At 47.8% G+C, this 19,953-nt stretch overlaps 1 protein-coding gene across 26 annotated transcripts in view; it reads left to right on the top strand.

Moving 5' to 3' along the window:
• LOC118512126 (titin) overlaps window positions 1-18,855 on the top strand; it is a 138,143-nt gene extending 119,288 nt beyond the window's left edge. For 18 of the 26 annotated variants that reach the window (XM_036056115.1, XM_036056111.1, XM_036056110.1 and 15 more), the window contains 11 exons: window positions 18-218; window positions 413-5,185; window positions 5,500-10,629; window positions 11,531-11,560; window positions 11,630-11,722; window positions 11,797-14,580; window positions 14,645-14,786; window positions 14,869-16,196; window positions 16,647-16,946; window positions 17,111-17,416; window positions 17,486-18,855. In XM_036056115.1, coding sequence (XP_035912008.1) covers window positions 18-218; window positions 413-5,185; window positions 5,500-10,629; window positions 11,531-11,560; window positions 11,630-11,722; window positions 11,797-14,580; window positions 14,645-14,786; window positions 14,869-16,196; window positions 16,647-16,946; window positions 17,111-17,416; window positions 17,486-17,670 — 15,272 coding nt within the window. In that variant the 3' untranslated portion in view covers window positions 17,671-18,855. Of the gene's footprint in view, window positions 1-17; window positions 219-412; window positions 5,186-5,499; window positions 10,630-10,973; window positions 11,493-11,530; window positions 11,561-11,629; window positions 11,723-11,796; window positions 14,581-14,644; window positions 14,787-14,868; window positions 16,197-16,646; window positions 16,947-17,110; window positions 17,417-17,485 lie in introns of those variants that run through there. The other 8 variants (XM_036056126.1, XM_036056127.1, XM_036056113.1 and 5 more) reach the window with 7 other exon arrangements.
• Window positions 18,856-19,953: the final 1,098 nt, after the last annotated feature.

Below are 19,953 nucleotides of genomic sequence, written 5' to 3'. Positions count from 1 at the left end.
TTTTAATGTTATTTTAGATGCTGAAACCCAAGAACACACTTCTCCTGAATACATCACTACATTTGAAACATGCACAGACAACAACCAGACATTCATTAAGTCTCGAAACATTAAGATCGTTAAGGAACATGGGGCAGTAATCGAAGAAACATTCGATGAAAATGACACTCAAACAATTCCTCATATGCCATCGGAAGTTCTAATTGAGGAAGTTGAAGGTAAAAATAATCCTACCATTACAAGGCTATTAATTATTTTCCTTTTTATGTATGGATCAACACTGTCTGCATTACACATTTTTTTCGAACCATTTCATATTTTTTACACATTCCATTTTTTACTGCAAATCATGCAATATGAACAGCCCCGAACTCTTCTTTCGCCTATACTAATTTATCTACTTGTCTCACAGAATCTGCACCATCACTCCACACAACACAACTCGAAGAAACACCTCAAACCGTACAGGAAGTCGCCACAAAACATAAACCCAAGAAGAAACAAACACAAACACAAGCAAACGATCAATTCGAGACTGTATCAGTCGAGCAAGTTCAATTGATTCCGGAAGAAACAGAGCAAACGGCTGACATACGTACCGTAGTCTCAAAGAAGACTAAATCTAAAAAATCTAAAGTTACTGTTATTCAAGGGGTCACTGAAACTGTTGTTGCCGAGAATGATGAAGAGCTTCCGCTGGAAGCTCATCCCGCTCCTGCTCAAGAACAAGCTGTTATTGTTTCTGAGCTTCCTGAACAGGTATCCGTACAAGAAATAACCACTATGACCGGAGAAACTAAGAAGCTGGTTACGAAAAAGAAAACCATCAAAAAGCGTCTTGGCCAGAAGGAGGAACACATCGAAGTTGTCACTGTTCAGCAAGACGACATGGCTCCAGAAACTACCATCACTGTCACCGAGGAGGAAGCTCCCGAGTCTAAGCCAGCGGATGAGAAACCCAAGCCAAAGAAAAAGAAGGTCAAGACTATCAAGACCACTGACGACTCTGACGATATCATTGAGCGACTCCTTAATCTGGAGGTCCATAAAACCGAGCTCGAACAGTACGAGAAGATCGACGTCGACCTTCAGAAGCGCATGCGTCCTATAGAAGAAACGACTATCGAAGAGCATCCTGACGTCGTCGAAGAAGTCAAGTCCGACTCAGGCGTAGTCAAGAAGACGGTCGTCAAGAAGAAGATCATCAAAAAACGTGTCGGACCCAAGGAACAGATCACCGAGGAAGTCACTGTTCAGGAAGATGACAAGCAGCCAGAAACAACCGTCACAGTCAGCGAGCATGAAGTACCCTACGAGGTTACAGAGCCTTTCGAAGAGGAGTTGAAGCCTCTCCAAGCCATTGTGGATGAGTATCCCGAGCCGTTGGAAGCTACTCTCAAGACGAAGACTACCAAGGTTATCAAGAAAAAGGTCAAAAAGCTCAAGCAGGGCGAGCCCACTAGCGAAGATGTGCCTCAAGAAGAGGTGGCCGAATTGATCCTGGAACAGGCTCCAATGGAACAGCCAGTTATTGAAGAGCTTCCGGAACATGTTGAGGTCGTTGAGACCGTCACCAAGGAAGGAAAGCCCAAGAAGCAGACCACCAAAACCAAGGTCATCAAGAAGAAGACGGCTGATAAGATCGAGGAGGTGAAGATTGTGACTGTCCAAGAGGACGATCAGGTACCGGAGACCACGGTCACATTGACCGAAGAGGAAACGACTCCTCTGACCTCAACAACTACGGCCGAAGAGATTCCTACGGCTGAAGTGATCAAGCCCAAGAAAAAGAAGGTTAAGACCATCAAAAAGAAGGGTGACGACACTGATGACATTATAGAAAAACTTCTTAATTTAGAAGTCAAGAAAACTGAGTTGGAGAAATATGAAAAGGTTGACGTTGAATTCAAGAGTAGAGTTAAACAAACTGAAGAATGCATTTTTGATGATCAACCTGAATTTGCAGAGCTTTCAGAAGTTCCTTTACAAAGCGTCGTAAAGAAGATCTCCAAATCCAAATCGATTAAACCCAAAAAGCCGCTAGATGATGTACAACAAGCACCCACGGAGGCTATTGACAAACAGTATCCAGAGGAAATTGTTTCGGAGCTCCCTAAATCGATTGATGAGCTAGCGGAACCATATGAACAAGCTGAAGAATTTGCATACGAGATGCCTCAAGAGCAGCTGCCTGTTGTTGAGGAGCTGCCTGAAGAAATCATGGTCAATGAGGTGGTTACACTTAGTGGCAAGGTAAAGAAACAAACCACAAAGAAACGCACTGTGAAGAAAACGGTTGGCGATAAACAAGAACTTGTAGAAGTTATTACAGTTGAAGAGGAAGGCCAACAGCCCGAAACAACTATTACTATTACTGAATCGGAAGTTCAACCAGAACTCCCTGCTACTGTTGAGCGATTGGACACAGAAGCAGTTATTCAACCCAAAGAGCCACGCAAGATGAAAAAGAAGAAGGTCAAAACTATCAAAACGACAGATGAGGTTGATGATATCATTGAACGTTTGCTTAATCTAGAAGTCAAGAAGACCGAGCTAGAGCGTTATGAACGAGTTGAAGTGGAACTTAAAAAACGTCACAAATCACTTATAGAAGAAACCCTGCAGAGACCAGAAGCAGAAATGGCTGTTTTAGAAATGATAGACCTACCCACACCTGAAACTGTTCGCAAATCTTCGATCACACAGCCACATGAACCTGAAACACCGAAGAAAACAATTAAGAAAAAGAAACCAACACCTTCGACCGTCGAACAAGTTGTAGAAGCTTTTGTACCGAAGACCATTGAGCCCGTGGAAGAAACTGTTATTCCGGAAGAAGCTGCAATATTGGACGATACCGTTATCCAAGAAAACACGGAGCCGACTAAAACAATCACTAAAAAGAAAATCAGTAAAAAATCCGTACCCAGGGATCAAGTAACATCTATCGACGATTTATCAACTGCACAAGCGTCTGAAGAAACGAGGATTCCGGAAACGGTAGATATGTTCGATGACGTGCTTATGGAACCCAATATAGTTCGTGAAATAACGGTGACTGAACCCCAACCTCAAGAAGCCTACCTTGAACAGCTCGATAAATCATTCTTAACTTATGAAGAAAAATCGCTCAAGAAACTGCAAGAACAACAAATCAAACCAGTCCCAGAGACACAAACCGAGCCCAAAAAGGTAGAAAAGAAGATAAAGAAAAAACCCAAAAAAGAGCTTCGGCCGGAGGAGGACGAACAGCTTCAGCGCTTGCTGAACTTGGAGATTGAGAAGACGCAACTTGAGCAATACGAAAAAATTGAGCTCGAAGGTAAACCCAAACCAGACAAGCCCAAAGCAACGTTGGTACCTCAAAAAATTGAACGCAAAGAACAAAAACCTCAAAAGATGCTTATCTCAGAGCCTGAGGAGCAACCGCAAATGGTAAGACTTCGAAAGGTGAAGGTACCAGATCGTAAGGAAATTGAGGAAGTAGTAGTACCCAAGGTTTTGCTCAAGAGTCGCATAGTCGACGTGCAATACCCTCCAGAAGCGATGAAGCCAGTAATTACTGATCTAACACCGGTCAAAGCCATTGGTCAAATGTCGAGAATAGAGGAGGAAGAAACCACTGACAAGCTTAAGAAACTGAAGAAAATCAAAACAACCAAAGGCAAGAAGCTGGAACTGGAAACACCAGAGTCCATGGACTACGAAGAGGAAAAGCCCGAAAAGGAAGAGTTTGACCAGGAAGCTCATAAGTATCAGCGAAAGCCGAAAGAAACGTCTGATGAAAAACCGGAAGAAAAAACGCTGAAGCTTGGGAAGGGTAAGCTCAAGAAGGAGGACGAAGACATAGAGCAAGTTAAATTAAAGAAAACGCCCAAAAAGCTGAAACAGGATGAACCGGAAGATCAAAAATCCGTTACTAAGCCAAAGCAAAAGCCAACTGAGGTGGAAAAGGATGACAAGCAGCGCCACGTTGAAAAGCCGGAGCATAAACCAACTGACATTCCGGACTTTAGCACTGAAACGGAAGAATACAAAGCACCTGAACCGATACCAGATGAACCGCAAGAGGAAGCGAAGAAAAAGCCCAAACCAAAACGTAAACCGAAAACACCAGATGATAAGGAGGATGATCAGAGACCTTTGGTTATGGGTAAGGGTAAGCCTCAACCAGAAGTTCTAGAAGAAGATGTCAAATTCCGAATTCCAACTAGCAAAAAAGAGGATGAAGAACCAGCCGAAATCAAACTAAAACCATTCAAAAAATCTGTTTCCAAAGAAGATGAACCTGTTAAGGAAGCTGACAGAGACATGGCGTTACCAGCTAGTACAGAAAAACCCGAACAACCAGACACTGAACTGACCTCTCCTCAGAAGTCTAAGAAAATTATAAAGAAAACTAAACCGAAACAAAAACCGGACAGTGACGACCGTACGGAACAACCGGTTGTGGAAGAAATTCCACAGGCAGTGGCTGATGTCGCAGAAGACGTCCCTGACATTGTGCATGCTGTCGTACCGAAAACGCTGATGGACGATGAGTTCCAAAAGCCGGAAGAACTGGACCTTACTCCACAACCACAGGTCGATTTCGTTATCGAACAGCTTCCCGAGGAGGTCAAAGTGACACAGGTCAAAACGGAAACCGGCGCCATCGAACAGCAAACAGTCAAAAAGCGCATCATCAAAAAGAAGAAAGATGACAAGGAAGAACTCATCGAGATAGTAACCGTGCAGAAAGGTGACGAGCTTCCCGAGGCAACAGTAACAGTGACACAAGTGACCCCAGAAGACAGTACCACCCAGCCGGAGAGTGCGAAGCGAAAGGTACGCATCAAGAAGACGGTTAAACCGGACACACTTGAGGCCGACATCGAGCGACTGCTGAATCAGGAAATTTCGAAAACAGAACTTGAGGTATACGAGAAGACAGAGTTTGAGCCGACCAAGCGCGCAAAGGAACAGCCTGTGGAAGAGCCTGTACCTCAAACAGCTGAGCTGGAAGTGCCGACACCTTCTGCCCCGCAGAAGACAAAGGCTAAGAGCAAAGCTAAGAAACAACACCAATTCACCCCATTACAAGTAACACCTTCAGAATCATTAGCTCCACTCGAACCAGCCATTGGACACGAAGCTACCCAACAGACACATGATACCATACACACTGAAGACATGCGACCAATCAGTAAGTATCCAACTTGCCCAACGTAAACGCTGCACTAAGCAGTCGATTTGCACTGGATAGAGTCTAATGTTCATAGTCGTTTGTGTGGATAAGGTTTACACTTATTTCTAACGTTTTTCGAGCCTTTTATTGAGTTGTGAGTCTATTAACACAAGACAAAGAAAACCATCAATCTAGTGACATCAGCAGTATACTGCTAAAGGATTCTGAAACGAATTTATTCTTGATTTATGGTTTCTTCGTTTTCATAAATGTACATGTTCATTCAAAGTGAATCACATACTAACAATTATCCTTCTTTTTAACCACCGCAGGTGCAGACACTGTTGATTTGCAGGAGGACACATTCGAAACGAACGAATTTGTCGAAACTGAAACGCTAGGAGATGTTGTGCAACCGGTCGACGTGCCGGAAGCTGCACTTGAGAAGCCCGAGGTATCGCTGAAGCCTCAAGTTACGGCTGCTCCCATCGAACAAGTCCTGGAAGAAACGGTGGAACAGACCGACGTCGTAGCGGCTGAGCTACCGCAGGAAGAACAAGCAGCTACCTCTGAAATTCCTTCCGTCGTAACGGAAACACCAATCGTGAGTAAACCTATTCTTGAAGCAGCTCCAATCGAAGAGGTTCTTGAACAACAGGTTGAAGAGACGGACAATGTGCCTTCGCTGGCACTAGACACCGTACAGGTAGCACCTAGCGATGTATCCGAACATGCAACCGAAGTTCCTACGGTGCAGGGAAAGCCTCTGCTTGAAGCTGCACCCGTAGATGATCAGTTTGACGTGTCCGTAGAGGAGGCCGATACAGTTGCATCGCTGACGTTGAACGAGGAACAACTGACGCCGGTGGATGTAACTGCGGGTGCGACCGAACTGCCTGCCGTACAGAGTAAACCGACGATTGCAGCAGCCCCAGCCGAATCACTTCTGGAGCAACCCGTGGAAGAGACCGCCGCAGTACAGGAACCCCAACTGGAGACCGAGAAGCTAGTCCCCGTGGAAGAGCAGCGTGCTGAACCAACGGAAGAGGCACAGATACAACCGGCTGCCACTGTGGAAACGGCTCCGGCCGAAGCCCCCAAGAAGGTGGTCAAGAAGGTGACGAAGGTTACGAAGAAGGCTAAAAAGTCGATCGACGATGACGAGGAACTGCAACGGTTGCTGAATCTAGAGATTGAGAAAACGCAGCTGGAGCAGTATGAGAAGGTGGACGTGGATGGAAAGCCGAAGGTTAAGCCGGAGAAGGGTGAGATTGTTAAGCTAGAGCCTATTAAGATCGAACGTAAGGAACAGAAACCGATTAAACCAGAAATCACTGACACACAAGAACCACAAACAGTTAAACTGCGCAAAACCGTCATACCAGAGAAGCGTGATGTGGAAGAAGTCGCCGTACCGAAGGTACTGCTCAAGAGCCGCTTGGAACAAGTGGAGCTCGACGTCCAGGGACAGCAGCCAGAGATTGTACAGCTAGATACCCGACCGGGCGTGGGAACGTTGTCGCGCATTGAAGAGGACGAGGTGGAGCGTACGAAGAAGGTAATCAAAAAGGTTAAGGTTATTAAGAAGGAAAAGCCCGACCTGGAAACGCTGGATATTGAGAAGTATGAAAAGGAGCCGAAAGAAGAGGTGCCCAAGGACGAAGAAAAATCACAATACCAACGGCGGCCCAAGGAAGCGCCAAAAGATGAACCAGAAGAGCGTACACTGCAGATGGGTAAGGGTAAGTTGAAGAAGGACGAGGAACACCACGAAGAGGTTACGCTGAAGAAAACGCCTACCAAACCGAAGGAGGAAACGGTGGAAGAAGTGAAACCAAAGAAAAAACCAGAGGAAAAACCGAAAGAAGAAGAGCTGGACACTAAAAAACGAAGCGTTGAAAAGCCGAAGTTCACTCCGACCGATATTCCAGACTACGAAACGCCGCTCGAGCCGTACGTTAAGCCGGAACCGGAACCGGAAGAAAAACCAGTGCAGGAACCAGAGAAACCGAAGGTTCCCAAGGAGCCTAAGGTCCCTGATGTTCCGGAAGAACCGGAGCATAAGATTGTTCTAGGAAAGGGTAAGAAACCGGAACCGGAACCGGAGGATGAGTTCAAGTTCCGCAAGCCGGTTCCCACGAAACCGGAAGAAGAAAAGGAAGAGATCAAGCTGAAACCTTTTACCAAGCCAACGCCGGACACCGAACCCAAAGAGCGTGAAGATGATCGTGATATGGCTTTGCCGGTTCCGAAAGATGTGCCAGATGTTGCAGACACAGAGGCTACCAAGAAGAAGGTTATAAAGAAGGTTATCAAAAAACCAAAGGCGCCTGCCGAGGAAGAGCCTAAACCTGAGGAGCCTGTGCAAGTGCCAGAAGCACCAGTGCCGGTTGATGTACCTGCTCCTGTAGTCGAGGAAGTTGTTCCAGAACCTGTGAAGGAAGTCGAGAAACCTAAAGAGGTGCAAGTGGAACAACCTAAAGAGTTGGTCCTTCCACTGCCAGTAGTGGAGCAGACGGAAGTTCTCCCAGTGCCACAGGTGCCTGCAGAGAAGCCGATCGAAACGGTACAAGAACCCGCTCCGGAGGTTAAACAAGAAACCCCGGTAGAAGTACAGGAACAAAAGGAAAAGGTTGTGAAGAAGAAGGTTGTGAAAAAGCCGAAGAAAAAACCGGAAGAAGATACGGAGCTCGAGCGTTTGCTTAACTTGGAGGTCGAAAAAACTGCGCTGGAGACGTACGAAAAGATTGATCTTGAGCCAAAGCCGAAAGAAACACCGGCACCTGTTCCGGAGCCGGCAGAAGTGCCCGCAAAGGTTGAAGAACCAGTCGTTGAAAAGCCAGCCGTTATTGCGCCGGTTGTTGAAGAAGCCAAAATGCTTGAAGAAGTACTTGTACCTGAGGAAGTAAGTGCTATTGCACCTGCAGAGCCTACTAAACCTTCTGAACCGGTATCGAAACCAGTACCGGAAGAAGTTGTTACTGCCGTACAAGAACCGCCGGTTGTTGTTAAAACAGACGAACCAAAGCCCGTTCCGGTGGAGCCAGAAAAGCCGGTGGAACAGCCGGTAGAGCCGGAAAAGATTGAAGAAAAGAAACCGTTGATCAAGAAAAAGGTCGTAAAGAAACCTAAGAAGGCTTCTATTGAGGACGATGAACAGTTGCAGCGTCTGTTGAATCTGGAGATTGAAAAAACTGAGCTTGAAAAGTACGAGAAAATCGATGTGGACATCAAGAAACCAGAGAAAACGGTGGAAACGGTTGAAGAACCGCGAACAGCTCAAGTGGCAGAGGTTCAAGAGCCCGAACCGGTTGAGGTTACGCTGAAGCCCAAGAAGCCTGTGAAGAAACCAGTAGAACCGGAACCAGTAGAGGCTGAGTTTAAGATCACGAAGAAACCACGATTGCCCGAGGCCCCACAGGAAGTGGAGGAGCAAATCATTCTGAAACCGACACCTCAGAAACCGGAAGAAACGGTAACTGTTGAGCGAATCATTAAGATTGAGGTGGAACAACCGGAGCCAGTCGAACAACCGACCATTGAAGAAGTCGAGGCGGATGAACCACAGCCAATGGAAGATGTAGAAACGGTTGAGCCTGTGGTTGAGGAGCCAGTGGAAGCGGAAGCTCCCAAAGAAGAAATCGTACCGGTGCAACCTTTGGTCGAGGAAGTGCACGATGTGCAGCCGATCATAGAAGATGCTGTCATTGAGGCACCATCTGAGGAACTGCCAACGGTGGTGGAATCGGTACCGATACAGCCTATCGTGGAAGAACCGCAACCGGTGACGCCACTTCGAAAAGTGTCACTCAAGCCGGTCGAACCCCAGCCAGAAACGGTCGAGAAGAAGCCGGCTGAGAAGCCAAAGAAGAAGGTGGTTGTGGTGAAAAAGAAGAAAACGAGTATTGACGATGATGCCGAGCTGCAGCGGTTGTTGAATTTGGAGATCGAGAAAACCGAGCTTGAACAGTACGAACGCGTCGATGTTGATCTTCGTAAGCGCGAGAAGGTAATGGTTGAAGATCAACCACAACCGCAACAAGCGGTCGAGTCGACGATCGAGCCTGAAGACAATGCGCAGGTGAAATTGCCGCGCAAGAAGAGCAAACCGAAGGTGGAAGCCATCGAAGAAACTGAGGTGGCGTTTAAGATTAAGCCTAAAAAACAACCGGTTGTAGAGGAGACGGTACAAGAGGCAACTGTGTCGCTGAAAAAACCCAAGAAGCCAACACCAGTCGTGGAGGAAACGGCTACCGAGGAGATTGTTCTGTTGAAACCGGCCAAGCCACAACCGGAAGAGGTTGAAGATGTTGAGGAATCGATTAAGCTAAAACCAAAACCGGCACCGTATACCACCGATGAAGCGGAAGCATCTCTCAAGATTGTTCGCGAAGCGGAACAACCCGCTGCACCGGAACCAGCTCAGCCGGAGCCGGTCCAACCGGAACCGGTCAAGATGGAAGAGAAGAAGCCTGAAAAGCCGAAGAAAAAGGTTGTCCCGAGGAAAAAGAAGGAGGATGATATTGATGAGATAACCAAGAAACTTCTCGAGATGGATGTGCCGAAAACGGAGCTCGAAAAGTACGAAAAGGTCGATCTGGACATTGTAAAGCCGACGAAGGAAACAGTGGACGAGGTTACGATGGTCAAACGCAAACCGAAAGCGAAGCCGTCCGTCGAAGAGGAGGAAGAGGTTCAAACGAAGCTGTCGCTGCCTCGCAAGAAACCGTCCATTACGGAGCCAGAGGAGGCCGAAGCTACCTTTAAGGTGGCTCGAAAACCGTCTGTACCGCAGCAGCCAGAAGACGTTGAGGCATCGCTCACGATTACCAAGGAGGAGGAAGTTCCGGCAGAGGAAGAAATCACCGAGCACGTGGTGGTGCGCAAACAGCGTCCCCGTCCGAAGCCAGCCTTCCGCCGTGAAGTCCTCGACGAGGAGGAGGTACGCATCAAGAAAATCAAAAAGGTACGCCAACCTCGTCCTGTATTCAAGGACATTGAGCCCGAAAACGTCACGTTCCGTCCGAAGCGCACCAAGCACATTGAGGACATTGAGCAGGAGTTCAAGATACAGCTCGATTCGTACGCGCGCGAAGAAATTTCCATGTCCGGCCGGGTGAAGCTGCCAGCGCCCTACAGTTACGGTGAGGAAACTGGCGAGGCTCACATCACGATCATCAAGCAGGTGGATGAGGACGATGAGGTTGTGTATGAGGTGATCTACGACGATAGTGAGCAGGATGTGGAGGAAGAGTATCGCTACGAAGACGAAGATACCGAGAATGTGGTGATCGAGCTGCGCAGACGGCGCGAGAAGCTCGAGAACCTGATCATGCATCACGAGGAGGAAATTTCACTCGATCTGACGCAACGCAACAGATCACAGTTCACCACCACAACACACGAAGAAGAGTCATTCACACTGAAACAGCCCAAGAAAGTCCTACCAACATACTCTGAAGGTTTTTATCAATTCCTTTTACTTCGTTATGACGTTTGACACTTTCTCCTTCTCTCTCTCTCTCTCTCTCTCTCTCTATTTTTCTTATATTTTCACAATTTATACTTTCTTTCCTTGCTGGCGAATGGTTTGAAAGTGAAATTATTCTATCGCTATCAGCTCTTATGCTCCTATGCTTACTTTATCAATATTGGCAAACTGAACATCTTCCATATCTACCGCCGGAACACTTGCTTTCACAAAGCAAACCTTTCTTTAAATCTATCTCACTTGCAGTACCAAGGTGAACGATCATCACCGATCTCTCTATACCCTGCTTAACTCTACGTCTACTCTACTTTTCAGCTTACACTGAGCAAACCCAGCACGCGGATCTTACACACAAGCTATTGTAAAAAAGCAATCTCTTGAGCAAACACACATCAGCACTTTGCACCGCTACTACCTTCAACGCATAACACCAATGTATATTACGCTCGTTCCATCTACTACTATTGCTCCTCTTGCTACTCTACCTCTTCTTCCTTTTACAATACCTATACTCTATATCTATTACTTCCAATTCTATCTCTATCCCTTCGGAGTGAATCCTATCGTGTGGTGATTGGTTTTGGATTAATTCTTTCTCCCAGCGTTCCTGATAGACCAGAAACGACTGCAACGATTGCACACTATTCACAATACTGCTACTTTTACTTCTACTACTACTACTATTACCATTCCTACTTCACTTGTACACTAAAACCTGAGTTTTCTTGCATTGATACTGACAGTTTTACTTCTCCGATTTACATTTGACATACGCGACTTGCGTTAAATGTGTCTGTTTCGCAAACTGATATTATTTTTATTTCACCATTTCCGTCTCATCTCATTACTTGATGTATCTGCCGCTGCATTAGAAACGGCATCGTTGAAAATTGTACGAGAAGGTAAGTTATCTTGCGGATCAATCTTTGAAACTTTCTTAACACACTTGTTGTACCGTGTGTCAATTCCAGAGGATGCCAACGATATGTACTGTATTCAGGCAGTGGAAGCTGAAAATGAGGAAGCACTTCACATCGTCGAGGGAGAGAAGGTCTATGTCATTGGTAAGTAAAGAGGCACGGAGAGTGCTTTAATTTCACCTATTTTGATACTATTCTTTATTATCAAAATTCAACAGAACACAGCAACTCTGAATGGTGGTACGTAAAACGGTCTTGGTGCGAGGAGCGTGGTTTCGTTCGTCGGGAATACCTGATGGACGCAGTCACCTATCCACAGTACGTGCAGAAGACGTTGAACGAGAAGATCGACAAACTGCCGGTGTTTGAGAAACCAGGCCCTGGTGAGAAGCCGCTCGCGCCGAAGATTATCGAAAAGCTGCAACCGATCACCACTCAGGACGGTTACACGGTGCAGTTCGAGTGCAAGGTCGAAGGATTCCCAAGACCTTCGATCACCTGGTTCCGTCAGACGGCTGTCATTAAACCATCGCAAGACTTCCAGATCTACTACGACGATGACAACGTTGCAACGCTGATCATTCGAGAAGTATTCCCAGAAGATGCCGGTACTTTCACGTGTGTCGCGAAGAACATTGCTGGTTTTGCTTCAAGTGCAACCGAGCTGGTCGTTGATTCGTTCAGCTCAGATCACGGATCGGACGTTGCCACGCTATCGCGCAAGAGCATGTCTCGCGAGTCGTCGCTTGCTGACATTCTCGAGGGCATCCCGCCGACCTTCTCACGCAAACCGAAGGCCCAGTATGTCGATGCTGGCACCGATGTGCTACTAGAGTGTCGCCTCGTGGCGGTACCGGAACCGGACATTCTCTGGTACTACAATGGGGTCGAGATAGAAAGCAAGGACAATGTGCAGGTGGTAGTGGAATCGGATATGCACATGTACTGCACGGTGGTTCACATCAAGGGCATCGACAAGGTACAGGAAGGTTCGTACCAGGTGGTCGCACGTAACCGTGAAGGTGAGTCGTCCCTGGACATCATGGTCAAGGTGAAGACAGGAGTGCAAGAGCCTCCTCAAATTTTGGAACCGCTCAAGAGCATGACAATCCGCCAGGGTGAAACGGTGATTCTGTCCACGCAGATCGTCGGCAACCCAGCGCCGGAAGTGCAGTGGTTCAAGAATGGTGTTGCGTTGGATGTACCGACGCAAGCTGATCGTAATATGTACACTGTAACGCTGGTGGCACCAACACACGACAATGCTGGCGAGTACACGGTTAAGGCTAAGAACCCTGCAGGAAGCGTCGAAACGAGTGCCTTCCTTACGGTCGACGAATCTAACGTCGGTAACCCGCAGGCACCACTCTTCTTGGAACGTTTCGAAGAGCAAAGTGTACCGCAAGGTGGTACGATCAAACTTCCAGCAAGAGTAACTGGTAACCCAGTGCCGGAGATCCTTTGGCTGCGCAACAACAACACGCTGCTACCGTCCAAACGCGTCAAGCAGGCATACGATGGTGAAAGCATTGAGTTGCTGATCAACAATGCAGACTCCGAGCAGGACTCGGGTAACTACAAGTGTATCGCGTCCAACACTATCGGTAAGGCATCGCATGGTGCACGCGTTACGGTGGAGGTAGACAAGGTCACCTTCACCAAGAAGCTCAAGAAGACGATCACGGTGGAGGAGAGCAAGGCAGTCACGCTGGAGTGCGAGACTTCTCATACCGTTTCCACCAAATGGTACCACAATGGCAAGGAGCTCAGTGGTATGGATCACCGCATGATCGTGCAGGAGGGTAAGGTGCACAAGCTTAACATCAAGAACCCAACGATCAACGACACGGGTGTGTACCGGTGCACGGTAAAGGATCAACAGACTGAGTGTACCCTTACGGTTATTGAGGCCAAGCCCGAGTTCCTGCGCAAGCTTGAGGATGTCGAAACGAAGGAGAAAGAGCACGCCGTGTTGGAGGTTGAGATCACCTCCGAGACTGCCGACGTCACGTGGTACAAGGAGGGTCGCAAGCTGGTCGAAACTACTGGCAAATATGAGTTCTCTAAGAAGGGTAAATCACGTGTGCTCTTTGTGCGTAACACTTCAGTGCACGACGAAGGCGAGTACACCTGTGCGCTGGCCGATCAGGAATGTTCGGCTGAGGTATCAGTTATCGAACTTCCACCGGAGATCATCAGTGCACCGCGCGATGTTACCGTTGCTCGAGGTGAAGACGCCATCTTTGAACTGGAGCTTACCAAGGGTGATGCTCTGGTTCGTTGGTACCGTAATGAAGATGAGCTATCGTTCAATGGACACGTGCAGTTGACGATCGACGGTAAGCGACAGACGCTCAAGATTAACAAAACGGTCGATGCGGACGCCGGTGAGTACACGTGCGTGGTAGGTGAACAGCGTGCCAAGGCTCGGTTGACTGTGGAGAAGCCAGTCGTCGATTTTGTACGACGCCTGCCAGAGGTTACTCTCACTACGCGAGATAATGACGCCGTGTTCACGGTGGAACTCTCTGAGTCAGCCGACGTAGTGTGGTACCGCAACAACAAGATCATTACTGCCTCCAGCAAGTACGAGCTTATTGTGGAGAAATGCATCCGCAAGCTGATCGTCAAGAACACCGTTGAGGAGGATGGGGATGAGTACACGTGTACCGTGTCGAATGCCAAGACATCTTCGAAGCTGAAGGTCGAAATCATTAAGGTGGCTCCGACAATCTTTGAGGATGGTCCACGTGCGTTCACCATTCGCAAAGATGAGGACGTTACGTTCAGCGTGAAGTTTAACGCCACACCAAAGCCCGAAGCGGAATGGCGCGTCAACAAGCGAGTCATCATCCCGTCGGCCAAGTTTGTCTCGACCGTCACCGAAGAGACCGCTAGCTTAACGATTAAACGTGCAGCTGAGGTCGATGCTGGAGAATTCACTTTGAAGCTCACGAATGAGTGCGGTGATGCAAGCGCTACGTTCACGCTTGTCATTAAAAGTAAGTATTCGGCGAGGTACGTTTTTATTGGTCACTGAACTAATAATGTATTGATCATTTACAGAACAACCGGGTGCTCCAGAAGCACCGGAAGCAACGCTCATCACAGACGACTCCATCACGCTATTCTGGAAGGCACCGAGCGACGATGGCAACAGTCCAATCACACAGTACGTGCTTGAGTACCAGGAAAAGAACCAGCAGAAGTAAGTGTCAGCTACTTGATAATTCGCCTTACTGTAATATCTCACCACTGAATTTTTGTTTCCCTCTCGCTCTTCATTCCAGATGGACCGAGATCACAAACATCACCGAAACGACTACGACGGTGACGAAGCTGACGAAGAATTCCGAGTACACATTCCGTGTCACAGCCGTCAACGAGGTGGGCAAGGGTCCGGCATCACCGAACTCCCCCTACTACAAGATTGTGGCACCGATTCAGAAGGAAGCTCCCACGGTAAGCGAGCACCTGAAGGATGTGCACGTCGGACTCGGACAATCGGTCACGCTGAGCTGCATCGTGACGGGTGTACCCGTGCCGGATGTCGCCTGGTTCCGCAATGGACAACCGCTCAAACAGGATGTCGTGTCGTACGAGAACGGTTCTGCTAAGTATCAGATCAAATCGACCACGGTCGAGAGTGGGGCCAAGTACACGTGCCGTGCCACCAACGAGGTGGGAAGTGTCGAGAGCAGCTGTCAAGTTGTAATCGAAGAAAAACCGACACTGACGGTGGAAAAGAAGCAGATCGTGCAGAAGCTGCGTGTTGGCGATGAGTGGAAGGTAGTGGCCGAATTCACCGGCTATCCGGCACCAGAGCTGATCTGGTATCGGGAGGAGGAGAAACTGAATTCCACTGCCGAGCACACGTTCGTCACCGTTGGTCAATCGTCGACCATCGTAATCTCTTCGCTAGATCGCTCGCACACGGGCAAGTACACGGTAGAGGCGCGCAATTCTGCCGGCTCGGCAACGGTCGAGCTAACACTGAAGGTGATCGACAAGCCGAGCAAACCGGAGGGACCGATTGTGGTGCGCGAGCTTAGCCCCGAGGCAGTTGTGATCGAGTGGAAACCTCCATCCGACGATGGTGGTCTGGAAATTTCGCAGTTCACCATCGAAAAGTGTGACGATGCGAACAAGAACGCCTGGATCAAGGTGGCGGATGTGCAGCGTAACATCAAGTCTTACTGCATCCAGAAGTTGCTCGATAGCACCCAGTATCACTTCCGTGTGATTGCTCAGAATCCGGTCGGTTGTTCGGAACCGCTGGAAAGTGCCACGGTGAAGATTCAGCAAACGATCGAGGCTCCCTCGCCACCGCGTGGCCCAATTGAGACGTCTGGTATGACGAGCAACTCGTTCACGCTTATGTGGCAACCATCGGAATCGAACGGTGGCAGCAAGATCACTGAATATGTCGTTGAGGTAAAGGAAGCAAAGAAGAAGGTATGGAAGGTCGCTGGATCAACCAATTCCTCGGACACTTCGCTGCTGATCGAGAACCTCGCAATGAACAAAGCGTACGACTTCAAGATTACCGCCCATAACAAGGTTGGCGCGAGTGAACCACTCCAGACGGTGGAATCCATTGTGGCCGGAAAGGAAATCAGTAAGTATGGTAGGGAACGGAATAATGCAGATGCCGTGCATTGTGCGCTAATGCTTGTAAAGTGGCTTTGTCCTGTTTGTAACAATTGTCCCATGTCCTATATCCTGTTGGAAATTGAAATATCGATCACTAGAATCATTTCATCTAGGGTAATAGCTAAACAAGAATCATCGTACAAACCATTCCACCCGATATCGCAATCCACTGACCACCTCTCAAGCCGACTCTAAACTTCCAAATGTAAACAATTTACCCACTGACCCTAACACTCAACAATTTACAAGCAACTGCAACTAAAACTACTCACAAGGCAAATCTTACCCTCAACCTAACACAACTGAAACTACCAAGTTTCTAACTTTATTCTGAACACTTTCACTCAATCCAAATCGTCCACACCGAACACCGTCCTTATGTGTGTCATGTGCATCATCAACACTACTACTACAGCTCCACCATCTGCACCAAGAAACCTGCGTATCACGAACGTCACCAGCAAGAGCGTGAAGCTCGAATGGCAGCAGCCGGAAACGAACGGAGGCTCCGACGTGACGGGATACATCATCGAGAAACGACTGACAACTGCACAGCAGTGGACCAAGATCAAGACGCTCGAGTCCAACTGTCTGTCGTACTGTGTGGATAATATGAAGGAAAAGACCGAGCTGGTGTTCAGGATATTTGCCGAGAATGCGGTCGGACTTAGTTCGCCCACCGTGTCGGAGAGTGTTGTGCTAAAGACACATGCCAGTAAGATACCATTTGCCCACACTTTATGTACTACCTTTTCTCTCTTTCTCTCTGTTCTATGTGCTATCTCATCCTCTCTATGTTTCCTCTTGAGTTACTCTGCCCACTTTCTACTTCGTGTTGGGATTTTACTGACAAATATCTTTACTTCAACTTGCCTGTAGCTGTTCCGTCTCCACCAACTGGTCCGCTAGAGGTACGCTACCTGGGACCCAACATCAACATCGTCGAGTGGGGCATTCCAGAGTCGGACGGTGGTGCACCAATCGAGGGCTACAACATCGCGATCCGCAACGCGAAGAAAACGATGTGGATGGAAGTTGGTCGTGTTGCGGCTGACTGCCAATCCTTCAACATTAAGGATCTGCAGGAAAGTGAAGACTACCTGATCCGTATCATGGCCCGCAATGAGGTCGGCATAAGTGATCCGCTGGAATCGGAGGAACCGTACACTGTGCAGCTTGGTGCTGGTGAGTAGCAACTTGTGCTCCTTGTCGATGATTGTCCCTACTCATAATGGGTCCCTCCGGCCGTTACAGCTCCGGACGATGTGCACGACGAAACGACGAGAGACTTCTCGGAACCTACCGGTACCAACACCTCGTCCTGGCTTCGGGAGCACAACATGACGGCGGACATCAACAGCTACGCTCGCCATAAGCTTCTGAGGAGAAGCGAATACTTCTTCAAACTATGGGTCAACGCTAAGAATCTGTTCAAGTAAAGAGCGCGAGTTCCAGTTACAACTTCCCCATAAAACTATCGTCAGCATGCGCGTGTGCGACAGTGACGTAGATGTATATTGCTTCTAATGACTAGATGACGTGAAGTGGTGAAAACAGACACCAAACCCCCCAATTAACCTTACAACTTTGTTCATTCGCATATAATGGACACACGTTCCATGCTTCTCAACCCAAATCATGCTGGTGGGACCGTTCGATCGTTGTTAAAAGCTATGTGTATGTGTGTATAAATGTTGCTCAAAACCGAAGATGTCTATATACGAACGTCCTGTGCTACCCTTGCGTCCCAACCCGTCCCAAAAACACAAGTAACTCAACAATAGGTCGGGGAAAACTGTAAGAATCTTCATGGAACTGTGATAAAAGAGCAAGCGAAGGCAACAGCAGCGGACCTGTCCGAACGAAGGACAGCCCGAAACTATTGCGCCGAATATGTAGAAACTGAGATGAAGCGAAAGATGATAAGTCAGGGCACACGCTCACTCTACTGCACAAAACGTCGTCACCTGTCCACTATCCCCGGTGGTGACGGTCACCGTGCGTGGCTGAGCGGGTGCTCAATATAATCGTATGAATGTAAATTATTAGAGGAAAACAACACACCACTCGACTAATATCCGCCGGTACAATGGCCGGCAACGACAACGCAGCAACACGACAGGGCAACGTGCAGGACCTATCTGCTGCCTGGCTGCGTTGGAACACATTTGTACTGCTTCTTACTGCTACTCCACTGGCTGCTGCCACGTGGTCCCATCGAATTCAGTTGCCCGCGTCCGAAGGGAGATAACATTGGTGCGAATGTTATCCCTCATCGGGCCGGGATAGGAATAACGTCAGGGGCATATCGAGAACACAGCTAACGAATTCATTCACGGAGTAGCAAAATCAAAACGAGAAACAATCTACTTTCTTTATCAAATTTATCTATATGATCTGATGATGAATTCTTTCACGACCAGCAAGGGAAACCAAAACAAAAACCCTTAAAAACCCAGACAGCGAGAACGGAAGAGATAGTTTATTTTAACTGAATGTTTTCTATTCTGTCAAGTTTATATTTTTCGTTCAAAAACCAAAGCAAACCGCTATTATAGCATGTTGAAACGATTTTTTACACTGTGTGTTGAATGAAATAAAAAATTTAAAGCTATTATTCGAAACGGGATGTCTTAATTCAACGGAGCATAATTTTGGGCGAATAATTAATCGGTTTGGCTATCACTGAATGCTACAAGAGCAAAGCTAAACTGCTCTCTTTACTCATCCTTTGACAATCTGTTCACTTCGTCGCAGACTAGTAAACAGAGGCTTGATTCACATGAGGTCATCATGCTACATGATGAAGAGCTAACTCCGAAAAGGGATTTCCCACAGGTCACCAGACCGACGAGAGTCCGTCAACTGGTAAATATTCAACCGGCAAGTGCGAGCTTACGTGACTCGCACCACTAACCTACTCCGACACAACGACCCACACCCTACCAGCAGCGATATCGTACTGTTTACTGCATCCACCTGTTGCGCAACCGCACCACAAACCCACGGAGGCGTGTGACCCAAATCGAAGAAGTTCAATGTCACGCACGAAATTCGAGCAAAATTCCTCACCCACACGCCGATACCGATACGGATTGATAGGTTGGTACTGTTGCACTATTTGTACAGCACATTATCACCCTTGGTGTTGGTCCCAGGTAACCGCGGGGTGCATCATGCTCGCGTGGTTATGCGGCGCGCTAATAGTGTGGCAATTATTGCATAATATGCTTCGCGATGGTTCAGACTGCCTCCTTTCTGCGTGCGACGATGTTTGGTAGCTCTCTCACACGCTCGCACTTTTCGGTGTGTACGGTCGTTGGCGCACGTAGCTCGCAACAGGCTCGGGGAGAAGGTTAATCGAAAAAAAAATTCAATTAAATCAACAACCCTCTTAATCGGCTCATTCCCTCTCACTGCCAGTGGTTCAATTTTCGCCATTCTTCTTGCTTCTTCATTTTCCCATCTAATTTGAGTAGCCAAACATCAGCCCGGTCTTTGACTAAACACCAAACAAAACTACTTAAGCGCATCGATCGCAAGACGAAGACGCGTGTTGGCGAAAGGCGAAAAATAGCTCAGACTTGTCGGCCAATCCTTACATAAGCGGGCGTACAACAACAATATAATCTGTGTCATAATGCGAACCAATCGCGTATTAAACTGATAGGGCTCGGCATGGTCGTCGACGTCGTACCAGGACCGCACACTCGCGCTCTCCA

This window comes from Anopheles stephensi, chromosome 3 (genome assembly GCF_013141755.1).
Source record: "Anopheles stephensi strain Indian chromosome 3, UCI_ANSTEP_V1.0, whole genome shotgun sequence".
Lineage (NCBI taxonomy): Eukaryota > Metazoa > Arthropoda > Insecta > Diptera > Culicidae > Anopheles > Anopheles stephensi.
The sequence above is the reverse complement of the archived record's forward strand: the minus strand, read 5'-3'. Positions and strand labels throughout refer to the sequence as shown.